At 40.7% G+C, this 13,702-nt stretch overlaps 1 protein-coding gene across 1 annotated transcript; it reads left to right on the top strand.

The window, feature by feature from the left end:
* Nucleotides 1-7,517: 7,517 nt before the first annotated feature.
* LOC145440889 (galactose mutarotase-like) lies at nucleotides 7,518-11,424 on the top strand. Its single transcript, XM_080318661.1, has 8 exons — nucleotides 7,518-7,804; nucleotides 7,862-8,016; nucleotides 9,335-9,378; nucleotides 10,424-10,586; nucleotides 10,653-10,737; nucleotides 10,797-10,938; nucleotides 11,007-11,178; nucleotides 11,249-11,424. Exons 1-8 carry the CDS (start codon nucleotides 7,615-7,617, stop codon nucleotides 11,327-11,329), a joined length of 1,032 nt encoding a protein of 343 aa, XP_080174787.1. The 5' UTR covers nucleotides 7,518-7,614; the 3' UTR covers nucleotides 11,330-11,424.
* The last annotated feature ends 2,278 nt before the right edge of the window (nucleotides 11,425-13,702 follow it).

Genomic DNA, 13,702 nt, shown 5'->3' on the forward strand with positions numbered 1-13,702 from the left:
CTGACTTGAAATGACTGTGTTAAGCCGGTGAGAGGAGATCAGATGCTAATGGTTAGCAACTGGTAAGGTGCAAGTACTTTACCAACAGACAGTAATCAACAGATCCTGGATAGAGGATTAGGTCAAAACATCATATACCACATACTAACTGGAATATAGCATTTGGGGTGGCTGAGAACATTGACTTTTTTTCAATTTTTTTTTTTAATTTCATTTTTTTAATGAAATCAACGACCCGTGACGGCGTGATCGCGTGCAACTGGCGACCAAGTCGGCGTGATCCTGCGTGCCTTGGACACCGATTCCATACTGGGATAATTATAAAACGCTTGTGTAACAACATAGACCAGGGGTCACCAGCCCGGTGCCCGTGGGCCCCAGGTAGCCCGCGAAGACCAGATGAGTAGCCCGCGAGCCCATTCTACAAATAGCATTCACCAATATTCGTCAGATTATTACCAGCGAGCTTTTAAATATACAGATTGATTGATTCCGCAATTCTTGTGTAAAACACACTAACATGTAACCTACAAGTGGCAATAATATATCATATAGATATAAACACTTGAAAAATATCTTCAATTACAATAGTAATATATAGATATATGTGATAGAATCACCAGAAATTGAAGATACGGCGCACTGCCTATTCAAGCGACATGACGGAATGCCATTTTCTTCTTGAAATGGCGGGAGGGGGGTCCGTTATGATAGCTCGACATCCAGGACAATGTCAAGGTAGTAAACAATGTTACTATTTGGAGTCAAATAGCTGTGAAATACTAGCAGATTTTCAATATCTGTATGCCCATTACGTATTGCATATTTTGACACAGCTTGTTCCTCTTACACTCAACGCAGTTTAATACCATGTTTCTAACGTTCTGTAATCGTTGCTGCTGTACTGTATAATGAAATCTTGTCATTTCTGGATGCTGAACAGTCAGAGATTGAAATTGTAACACTGCGAAATGACCTCCAACTCAAACCAATCGAACCAACCCTGTAGCCAGACTGCAGCAAACGTTTGGTGCCTTGTTGATACGGAAAAGTACAGTGGTGTATGCGCAGCTGCTGTCAAGGTTGCAAGAGTGTATGGTTCAACTTATCGTTGTGAATCAGCCTTTTCGGACATGAAATTCATCAAAAACAAACCCAGAACACGCTTGACTAATGAATATCTGGAACGCTCACTCAGAGTTGCAGTGTCAAGTTACATACCAGAGTACAGCGCACTAGTTGATATCATACAATGCCAGGCTTCCCACTGATTGCTATAGAAACAGATAACATGATGTCCATTGTCCACTGTCCAGTCTAAAGTGGAACATGATATATTTTGAAATTTGAGTTGTATAATTTATACAAAAATTGTGCGAAGTAATTCATGATTTCGTAAAAAATATTAGTGGATAGCTAATTGAAATGAGATATATTGATTTAAAAGACTCTATTATAAGTCTTACCACAATGTGATTCCTGCCCAGTGCTATGAATATCAAAGTGGAAATTCAGTGTGGTGCGGGTAAAGGACGGGAGTAAATGGTAGCCCGCCGCTTCAATCAGTACGCTTAAGTAGCCCTCGGTTGCAAAAAGGTTGGTGACCCCTGACATAGACAATCACCATTCACGATTTCACATACTCTAGTCCAGGCCAGCTACACGCCACCGGGCACTAAGGCATCCATCCCACAGACAGACAGACCCCCTCACAAGTTTTAGTTGAAATTCAGCTCTTAAAATTAAAGTGTAATCGTCATTCATCGGTGTTGTACAAATATCAACTGTAGGATATAGAGTAAACTGCAAAAAATTGCGCTTTTCTTGAGAATAACACATTACAATGTGGAGAACCAGAAGAGGATATATCAAATGCTATATAATTGTGTTACCGTATGGCGTATGTTATACTAATTTCGCATATTTCAGCCAACCGAATCTGAACTCATTTCACGACATGTTTGGCTGCGCAGCAACACCTCTTGAATGGGGTAAAAGCGACTAATTCGGGAGTCAAGTCAGAAAGATGAACTTTTTTATTTTGACAACACAATTAGTCAAAAAAAATTCAAAATCACTCAGTTCTCTGTTCTGGTGCTATAGAGCTTTCAGAATTTTTGAAAAGTACCGGTATCCTCTCTTTCGGATCTCAAAGCCCTAGTGTGGACTGCATCGTCAGTACATTTCTTTGGCGCAGACGAACATACACTGAATTCTTTCTGCTGATCAACCATTGAAGTATGTATTGAAAATTGAACAACCACAATTAGTCTCTACAGGGTTGGTTTATAGAATGTACCACCGTACAGCGCGTTGGTAAGTTACCGCCACCATCAATCCCGCGTAACGTCTTTGTTGAACTTTTACAAGCGGCAACTTGCTGCGTGGAATTTAGCTTTAACGAGGTCATGTTTCGCCAAATAGACGGCTTAGCCATGGGAAGTCCCCTGGGACCTATTTTGGCCAACATTTTCGTAGGGTATTACGAGGGCGAGCTTCTGTCCCAGCGTGAGTCCGCCAAACCACTATTGTACCGCCGATACGTAGATGATACATTTGTCATTTTCAGGAATGAATCGGAGTGTGACCAATTTCTCATTCGCTTAAACTCGCTTCACCCGGCCTTGCAATTCACAATAGAAAAAGAACGCAATAACTCATTATCATTTCTGGACGTATTAGTTGAAAAGCGCGATACCAACAAATTTGAAACGTCTGTTTTCAGAAAACCGACATTCACAGGCCAATACCTTCGCTGGAATTCATTTAGTCCTCGGCGCAGAAAAATTAACCTCATAGGCACACTCGTGCATAGAGCGTTGATGATATGTTCGGGTAACAAACTGAGTTTAGAACTTGACTACATCCGAAAAATCTTACTTGATAACGGTTACCCTGAACACGTCATCAGCCGCGGCATGGAGAGGAAATTAACGCAATTCAACGCAGAAAAACGAACAGAGCCCACCGCACGAACAATAAAAGATGTTTATATCCATCTACCTTGGATTGGCCCCATTTCCACCCGCTTTGAAAAACAATTGATTTCTGCTGTCGGTAAATGTTACGATACAGTCAAAACCAATGTGATTTTTACAACAACACAACTGCTCCCTTCAACACGCAAAGACGTGCTTCCTGCACTTCAACAAAGTAATGTAGTGTACGAATATAGGTGCCACTGTGATTGTGGCTACGTGGGAAGAACGTCAAGACGTCTGCAGGACCGCATAAACCAACATGTCCCCAGATTTATCAGAACACGTGCGTCACGCGATGTGAAAAGCTCACCCTTAACTCATCCACTTAAGATTGATGCTGATCGATCAAAGGCAATTAATTCTGCCATCGGCAAACATCTGTTGGATAATCCGATTTGTGCGAATAATTATCGAGACGACCGATTTCGAATCGTAGGATCGAGGCCGTTCACAATTCCATTTGTGTGCCTTGGAATCAACTTTTATCAAAATACACCAACCAAAACTCTGTCAACAAAAGGAGTTCGTGTATCACCTAAAAATAGTACATTGAACGCTCTCTTATTCGAAATTTCATGCTGGTGACGTCATATTTTGTGATACGATTGTTGATATACAATGTTCTTTCTAATTCTCTACTAGTTGCTGACGATTACCCCTGACGAGTGTCAGCCGAAAATATTCGGGTTCATTTCAATATGAATATACTATTTAATTGTATATTGAAGTTCTGTACCTCGAAGAAGCTCTTCAAATACCATTTATAAAAAGCAGAAAATATATTGCATGTCTTTTGTCCATAAAGCTGCAAAGGTGAGCTGCTAAAACAGGTGTAACCTTCAAAAAAGCCGGATTTTCCAAATTAGCAGGACACGTCATGGGCTGACAGATTGCGAAAAGGTAGTTTCAAACGTTATGGTGGGCCATACCGTCATGAAATATTTGATATGGACGACAATGCGGTGTGAGCGGAACCAAGCAATCCGGTATCTAAATTATATTCACTGATACTCTCGTGAAAACATATTTGTCACTCCATAACTACTGTGCGGAAATTCCTCAGGCTATCTTTCGTATTGGGGGATTAAACTACTTCTACTTGACAAACTGAAAACAGCGAAAAGTAATTAAGTAGATCACAAAATAATGCGAAGTAGCAGTAGAAGTAGAGAAAATCAGATCTACTTGAGAAATCACCAGAAGTATAGGAAAACTACTTGAGTACTTCCGAAAAGTACAAGTACTTCGTTATTGACTACCTCTAGAAATCAGTGAGCTGCTTAGTAATACTAGTTACTGTCAATGATTGTTTGTGTATGAACCGGCTGAAAAATGTGACTATTGTGTTGAGGCCCGGCTGACAAAAAATACAATCCGACCGCTGCCTATACAACACGATTAGTATTTGACTTATGGCCGTAACAGAATTTAGTCGAAGGCTATTTCAGGTAGATGTGGAGTTGGGAGGACGCAAGAGCATTGTTCCCTCTAAGCTGCGCGCGTGCGCAATTGCGCAATTTTGACACGGTCTCTGGGCACAGAAAATCTAAGCTCGCACAAGAAAGCCGAAGTGATGACCAGTCATAACGCGCTGTTGTCCAAGGGACCGAGCAGTGAGTTGGTGAGTGTGCGCAGACTCGTGAAAAATTAGAGGAAACATTGCTCGAGAGGTAGGGGAGATGTGGTACCGATGGATCAAAAATCGGAAAATGATCTCTGGCCCCAAATTCTTCCGCCTGTAACAGCAGATCTTTTGCTGGCTCAACACTTTGATACAAGCTCTATACTATACCTATCACGCATATAGATACATGAATTTCCGCCTTTTTAAGAATATATTTATGAACGTTCAAAATTTGTTGCTTTCATTGGTCCCCAGCCGGTGGGTCCAATGGCACACGACCCGGAGACCAATGAGACATTGGCATGTTCCACAACTATTCTTGCCGTGCAGCATAATCTTAAGCTACAGCAGGCCAAAGAATAATGTTTGATCGAAGTATAGAATAAATATTAACTCAAATGTTGCCATAAAATCACGTTTCGATTTAGACTCGAACTTACAAACCTGAGGGTGCACGCATATTGCCCGTAAATCGACATTTTGACTTCTAATTAGCTCGTTATAGCGATAAATCATCACGAGGATTTACATAAAGAGTCTCTGTTTGTAGGCATGTTTCAGTTGTTGCATGATTAGTTAGTGCAACTATATTTTGGTTGATTTGGCTAAAATATCATCGATCTCCACCCTATCCAGAATTCCTACCGAAGTGTCAGAGGTTTATCTAGGCTCCTCGCCATTTCATCCTCGTAAGCGACGCCTAGAAGTGGGCCGTACTACAAGTCGGCAGCTACGGAATAGAAATGACGAAAATTTGGCCTGGTGTAATAAATGACCATAGTAGGGGAGATGTGGTACCGATGGATCAAAAATTGGAAAATGATCGCTGGGCCCAAAATGTTCAGCCGAAAACAGCAGATCTTTTGCTGGCTCAGCACTTTGATACAAGCTCTACCTATCGCGCACATATACATGAATATCCGTCTTTTCAAAAAATATTTATGGAAGTTTAAAATTTGCTGCTCGAGCGTGTCATCGGTCCCCACCCGGTGGGTCCAATGGCACACGACCCGGGGACCTATGACACATATACCCTAAAAAACTCAGATGTGACAACTTTTCTTGCTCAGTATTATAATCTAAGCTACAGCAAGCCAAAGAGGAATTTTCGGTCGCAACCGTCAAAAAATAGATTAAATATTAACTCAAATGTTGACGTAAAATCACGTTTGATTTAGGCTCGGACTTATAAATTTGAGGGTATATACATATTACCCGAAAATCGACAGTGTGACTTCCAAATACCTCGTTATAGCAATAAAACATCATATGCAATTATTACGTAAAGATTTTCTGTACGTAGTCATGTTTCATTTGTTTCATGATTAGTATGCTTGATTATATTGCTTGATTGGGCTATTGTATCGTCGGTCCCCACCCTTCTAATTTTGTAAATGAATCGAAAAAAGTTCCACTCAAGGAAAGTACTGAAAAAAATAATAGGTGCTATTATATAGCCTGATACAAGCCCTACACTTCACAATAAAAATGATTGCTGGTTTGTTCGTGTTGAAGGCTACAAAGAAAAACGTATATGTCGATCTAAATTTAGTTTACACCCCCCAAAACAAAAAACATCTGTGAGAGACCCCATAGCTCGCGCACGTCGAATTTTTTTGTATGTGAGGAAGGATGTTGCCAGCCTGCAATTGTAGACAAGTTCACGGAGTGCAATCATGGAATTATCATAGAGAATTTTCAAAGTATTTTCGGTCCCAGTGATCCATCGGTACCACATCTCCCCTACTCGACGAAAACGATGATTAGCTTATTACCACAAAACAACAACAACCCTATAAATTTTATAAATAAATCGAAAAAGTACAATCGAAGAAAGAGGTATTGAAAAAATGTCACATTATATTGCCTGGTACAAGCCCAACAATTCACATTAAAAATGATTGCTGGTTTTGTCGTGTTGAAGGTTACAAAGAAAAGGTATGTGTCGATCGAAATTTATTTTGTACCCCCAAAAAAGAAAACATCTGTCAGAGACTCGATAACTCGCGCGCGTTGAAGTTTTTTGTATATTCGGAAAGAGAGAGAGAGAGAGAGAGAGAGGGATGACATTCTTTCTCGCCTGCACCATCGAGATGCTTTGGCGACGGAGTTGCGATACGGCCCCATGAGGTCATCTAGTCTGCGCCCCCGTTTTTTTTCTCCTCCATGCTATCCGTGATTGCTGAGCGCCTAGCAGGATAGCTGCGGATACCATTTTTCGAGTCTTTGGTATGACCCGGCCGGGGATCCAACCCACGACCTACCGCTCGAGAAGCCGGACGCATAACCATTACACTACCTCGCTCGGTGGTATATTAGGAAAGATTTTGCCCGCATGCAATTGTATACAAATTCACGGAGTGTAATCATGGGAATATCATAGAGAATTTCTCAAGTATTCGGTTCCAGTGTCTCATCGGTACCACATTTCCCCTACTCACTTAAATAGGCCTATATCGTTTGAAATAGTAGCAGATGGATTTTTGTTTGACAATCGTTGGTGTTGATTTCTACGATTGTTGATATACAATGTTCTTTCCAATTCTCTACTAGTTGCTGACGATTACCCCTGACGAGTGTCAGCCGAAAATATTCGGGTTCATTTCAATATGAGTATACTATTTAATTGTATATTGAAGTTCTGTACCTCCAAGAAGCTCTTCAAATATTTCTAACAGTGCAAGACGCGTCTTCGCGACGAACGCAAAATGACTTATGTCGAGGAAAATCATGGAGCTGTATTCAAAATCAAACCAACCTTATAGTATAGGATAGCTACTGTTTGCTAGTCGTGGCTCAGTAGATGTCGCGAGCTTACTCGACGTCGACAATCGACATTCATCTCGAGTCAAAAGATTCGCACAGCAGCGAGAATTGTGTACTGGAGCGTGCAGCGTACAATATTTACTCACATGCTCGGTATTCCACCGGCTCTGTCTACGCTTACGATAGCGATATTCCATCGTTTGAGTCTGATGCAGTGCAAAGTACATAGGTTAACTGCAGACAATGGTCGTTGAAGTGAGCACTAGATCATTCGGTATCACCGAAAAGGGAGATGAAGTAACTGAATATGTACTAAAATCACAAGCGTTGGAAATTGCTGTTATTGACTATGGGGCTATAATTACTTCGATTAAAACTAGAGATAAATTTGGCGGGGTTGATGATATAGTGACTGGTTTTACAGACATAAAAGGTAAGTATGCGTTTGGTGGTATATAAAAGTTGGAGTTGTATTTCATTTTTCTTCAAGGTTACGAGCAATATCCCAAATACTTTGGTGCTACGGTTGGACGCTGTTGCAATCGAATAAAGAATGGAAAATTTGTATTAAATGGGGCTACCTACCAGTTGCCGATCAACAATGGTCCGAACAGCTTGCATGGTGGAATTATTGGTTTTGATAAGGTTTGCTCTTCTGTTTACTCATTCTGTTAATGAGCTGTATAGGCTACTTTTCAGTTGACGAGTGTGGTAATTGACTGAGCACTGTGTCTGGGAAAGAAGCATGATTGACTATTACTGTGAATATACGTTACAATACTGATTGTAATTCAGGGAATATTGAGAGTATATTGCATCGATTACGCCGAAAAATTACTCCCACGAAAATGCAACGTTGCCAATGCTACAATACTAACTGACATAGCTAAATACGTTTTGAATATAGGGTTACCATATTTTGGAATCCGGAAAGGGTGACATGACACTTATTAAAAATCCTAAAAGTTAGTTTACCGAAATTGAAAACAACTGATTTTGGCATATTTACAAGAAATTCTGTTGTGTTGACTAAAAAAAGGTCATCACTATGATTCGACTTCCGAATGACCCTCTCGAATGTCCGCATTACCTATTTCGCGTCATTTGTGCCGATTTTCCGTTGACCCCGTCGATTAGCCGAACTGTAAAAATTGTAAAGGAGGACTAATTGCCACAAACGAGGACATTTAAGCGTCCTCGGAGGACATTTCCAATTTCCTGAAAATTGAGGACAAATCCTAAAGTGGGACGTAAGGTAACCCTAATTTTGAACGCTCCTCTGACTAATGACGTTGTGGCCCAAAATTTGACTGCTCTTGTTGTATTTATACATTGTTTTCATAGGGTTACCATACGTCCTCCTTTAGGGGGATGTGTCCTCCTTTTTCAGGAAATCGAAAATGTTCACCGAAGACGCCCAAATGTACTCTTTTTTGGCTTTTCGTCGTCCTTTATAGCTTGGACTGCCAGGCGATTGTACTGGCATAACTAAGAAACGCCTTAAATTAGGCGAGGTATTGGAATCTGGACGCTCGAGCTGGTTTTCCATGCGACATTCTTTATTTTTGATTCGGTCATATGCCGACTTATACCACGGCCCACTTCTACGATTTTATAAGACACCACACTTCCGGATCAGATGGCGAGGAGGAGCCTATATAAACCTCCAACACTTGGGTAGGAATTCTTGAGTCGACCTCGGTCGGACTCGAACCAACAACCCATTGGTGTTGCAACAGTGGATCATACCCCTATGCTTTCTCGCCACGGGTTCACCGGAAGTAGAGTTTCAAAAATGCCTTTTTTTAGTCAACACGAGTACTCGGCAGTATTTACCGTAAAAATTTTAAGATTACCAGGTTTCTCGTACGATGATATAGAATATTGTGATTTGTAAAAAATATGGTAGATCTAGTTTTCATCAATATTGTCCCGGTGATGCGAGTATTGTTTTACTTTGCAGAAAATGTGGACTGTGGACATCGAAGGAAGGGATGTGGTCATGCGGTGAGTACTGTAGTATCTTGAGTTATCAGCAAATCAACATGTGTGTATTGAATAATAAATGTGTGGATAATTGGATTCTTTTATAATCGCGGCGAAGCGCGTATGAAAATTTTGGAGGGCAATTTCAAATTAATTATAGAGGGGTAAAGTTTTTGAACAATGACGTGACATAACATGTGTCACAGTGGTGTCAAGTTGTCGATAACATTGAGAATCAGATTTAATTGTTTCCGGGCATTAAGATATATCACACCCAAGTCCTGCATGTTGATCTTCGTTTACGACCAGCCCTGAAAGGTCGAATAAACAAGTTGACTTCGCTTGTTAAACTCCGTGGAAAATGTGATCTATTGGTTTTATGACACCCACATTACCGTCTCCGGTGGCGGAAGAATCCGTACGAAAGTTTGGGAAAATAAAATTTAGGTAAAGGGTTCAAACAGTATTTTTGATATCCCCACCGACGCAACTGACTGACGAACTGTAAAAGCAGCGTCTTTACTTATTTCTTCGTTTACTTTAGCGAGCAATTTCAGTTTTTAGGCTAAACTTTTTGTATCAATCTGTTCTATAGGATGCAATCAATTGTATCCAATTAAAAGCCACTACGAAGCTGGCGCGGCCTTTTACGAGTTCGCTGTCGATTGTCACTACGTGGATCATCATTGTTTCACTTCAATCACTCATATTGTGTTAAAACGAACGAAGTACTGTTTTTTGTACCATAAACTAGCGATAGGAATAGCGAGCCTGTGTCCTAACTAAGCGGAGAATTGCCCGAATTACCCGTTTTTTGTTGTTGTTGTTGTTGTTGTTGTTGTTGTTGTATTTTTACGTGTAATCTTACATTTTGACCAAACAAAGCGGCTGTCAGAAATGTCAGAAATGCTTTACTCTCGGTGACACCGATCGAGTCTATTGACTTGATACATAAAAAAAAATTCCGTTGATAATTCTCGGATTGCGGACGGAACTATAATAGTAACCCGGGGTATCACAAAAAAGTATCAACCACTCATTTCATTTACTGACATATGTCTTTCAGGCTCACTAGCCCGCACGATGATCAAGGATATCCTGGAACATTACAAGCTACTGCAAGATTTGCCCTAAATGAAGACGAAATGTTGATTCAATACTCCGCGACTGCTGATCAAGACACCATCGTGAACATGACCAATCATTCGTACTTCAACCTCGGTGGACATGTAAGTTTGGTTCTATATTTTAAGTCTATAGGCTATGTTCTATAAAAGACTGTGAATTGAATATAGAATAACTGGACCACTTTACAAGATCACCAGATCATGATCAACGCTGATAACGTTACGCCTGTCGATAGCACGCTGATTCCAACAGGTAATTCATATAGTAGGCAGACTATATACTGATGAAAGCATGAGGTGTTGCATCGTTAGGGGAAATACTTGCTGTGGACGGAACGATATTTGATTTACGGGAACCTCAACTGCTTACGAAGCAACGTCTCGATACCGTGCCTGGTGGCTATGATCACAATTTTTGCTTGAGTTCCGATGGAGTCAGACGCATAGCAGCCAAGTAACGGAATATATGTTTGTATGTTGCGTGGGTCCTGACACTGCGACATATCTCATCGGTAAATATAGAGTCGCACATTTGCCAACTGGACGGACGTTAACAGTGGAGACTGACCAACCAGGGATGCAGTTCTATACTGGAAATTTCGTTAATGGAATACCCTCAAAAAATGGCTCAACCTACGAAAAGCAGACGTGCTTTTGTCTGGAGACGCAGAATTGGCCTGACGCGATAAACCATGTAAGGGAGTATATAGTATATGGTAGCCTATTTAAACGTAAAATACTGACCATTGCCATCAATGTTTTAGAGCTCATTTCCGAATGCCATTCTTCGCTCCGGTGAAATCTACGACCGCAAAACGTGGTTCACGTTTTCTGTAGCCAAGTGAAGTGACGGTGTCTTCTGCTGCCTAGATTTCTCTTAAATATGAATAATTCGAATGCATTTTGTGCGTAATAATATCGCGATTTTCATCTGGTGTAATCGGTCAATTGAACATTGTACACTGTGCGTCTTCAATGTAGCCCACATCACGAAGTTAGCGGTAATATGTTGAAAAATTGGTTCACGGTCATGAATTCCCGTGCTGGTTGTAAAATCTGTTGATGCGAGGGGGGATGAGAAACCGAAGTGTAACTGAAGTCAGATTCATGTCGTGAGCTATAGCTTGTGGGCTCTCCTTGTTGGGCAGTTGATCCCCAAAGGTTATGCGTGTTAGACTAGGGTTACTAATACGTCCTCCTCTAGGAGGATTTGTCCTTTTCCAGGTTACCGATAAAGGACTTTCTTCTGGCAACACCTTTGTTCGCAAACAACGAAATTGGCAAGATTACGACAAATTGGCTGGTTGGATTAGTTCAGTATTTCGACAATTTCATCAGATTAATACACCACAAGATTGTGAGACAATGAAAAGATAGGAAGGTTTCGAAACGGCTTGAAGAAGTCTTTGATAGCAGACACCCAACTGGGCGATGTAAATAAGAGGCATGCACTGCACACTGAATGAAAAGTAAAAGAAGACGACATAAATGACGAGTGACAAAATGAGGTGGCATGTGACGGAAGAGGAGATGAATATGTCATATTGAGGTCCCGTAATCTTGCGGGCTGACTAGTATTCATACAGTAGAAGCTGCTTGTATTTCGACTTGAATGTGGACCTGCTCGAAGACTGTCGGTAAGTGGCGTCAGCCCTGCGTATGCATTGTGAGGTAATACAAGAGATTACACTGTAAACTCAAACGTTGGAATAAGATCGCTAATATTATAGCAATGATTATAATTATATCCTCATTTGCAATTCTCTGGAGGTCGCGGATCTTTTGAGTCAGAAGTGATACAGCAGTGAGACCGCAGATAGTTGAATTATATTATTTGCGTAACTATTATATTCTCCATGCAACCTGGATGTAACTACGCAGTGGTTCCCAATCTTCTTCAGCTTCCGGCGTACCAGAAATATTACAAATTAAAACTAGCGGCACACTTACACCACAAACAAGTTGCTATGGAAGAAATAATTTTCTCGTGTTAAGGCGATGAATATGCTTGCTTATATGTATACTCGAATAATCAAACTGATACTATTCTGAGACGAGGTTGTAATATTTAAATGCATATATCCGTATTTCGTCTCAAAGTCAAACGAATTTCTCTCGTTCACGGCTTTTATAGTTTGCCAAAACCGGAAGGGCGTATTCAAATATAGCCATGAGCATGCAAGCAGCATTATAATTTTGATTGCTTTTGCACCGATCATGGAATAAGATTTGGAAGCAGACAGCCAAAACTCATTTGTGGATGGAAAAGTAATTCATGGAGAAACATATTAGCATTCTTACCTTACGATCGGACTAGAAGCAAGGCAAAGGAAAATGAGTGACGAACAATGATCATTGTGCAGAGGTGGTCAAAGTAGCTGTCTCTAGTGGGCCTACTTAGGTAGAAGTAGAATTAACGTCCTAAATTTCTTCTCAAGTACAGTCAGAAGTAGCGATGTCGAAGCAAGTGCAAAGTAGGTATTCTAGGCCCAGTTTTACCGAATAAACTAAACTGCACTTTATGGTCCTTCTGTTCATTTGTAGACAATGACGATGGTATTGTATAGTTTTATATGGCTTGTAAGCAATGTTCCCTCAAATTTAGGACGTCACTTCGGCTTTCTTCTGGCAGCTTAGATTTTCTGTGCGCAGAAACCGTGTCAGCACTGCGTAATTGCGCACGCGCGCAGTTTAGGGGGGACATTGCTTGTAAGATTCCGGCAGAGTGTTATACCGTGCATCACAAATATATAAGATCGAAAATGGTCCGCGGCCCGAAAAGATCCCTTCGTGGGCAGTAGTTGCACCCCCAGTGTTCGATATAACCATATATGGTAAGACTTTCAGCACTCAATTGTGGAAATAGTTCACATAACAGTATAGTAGCTATCAAATACCAACCAAACCCACAGATATTTGGCTGTAGCCCGCATGAAGACATGCAGTGTAATAATTTAGTTGCGAAATGCGAATAACAAATCACAGGAATAAAATATTCATAGGTAGGCACAGCATAGCTCATATTGTCTGTAAAATTTTTACTATGAACCAGTCAGATTAGCCCACCAGATAATAAAATCATGGTATCAGGAAAACAGAATAATTTTTCTTGAACTATACGCTGATTGATCACGATGCGCAATATCCGGCTTATTATTCACTCTCATATCCGTATATTCGTATGTCATCTCGTAGCCTATAATTTGCTTGTGACTCAT

This window comes from Botryllus schlosseri, chromosome 6 (assembly GCF_051294905.1).
Source record: "Botryllus schlosseri isolate E-star chromosome 6, Bs_hap1, whole genome shotgun sequence".
In the NCBI taxonomy this organism is placed as follows: Eukaryota; Metazoa; Chordata; class Ascidiacea; order Stolidobranchia; family Styelidae; genus Botryllus; species Botryllus schlosseri.

Coding starts and splice junctions, on each gene's coding strand:
- LOC145440889 (XM_080318661.1), top strand. CDS start 7,615: ATGGTCGTTGAAGTGAGCACTAGATCATTCGGTATCACCGAAAAGGGA. Junction 7,805..7,861: donor TGGTTTTACAGACATAAAAG/GTAAGTATGCGT, acceptor TTTTTCTTCAAG/GTTACGAGCAATATCCCAAA. Junction 10,939..11,006: donor GTCAGACGCATAGCAGCCAA/GTAACGGAATAT, acceptor CGGTAAATATAG/AGTCGCACATTTGCCAACTG.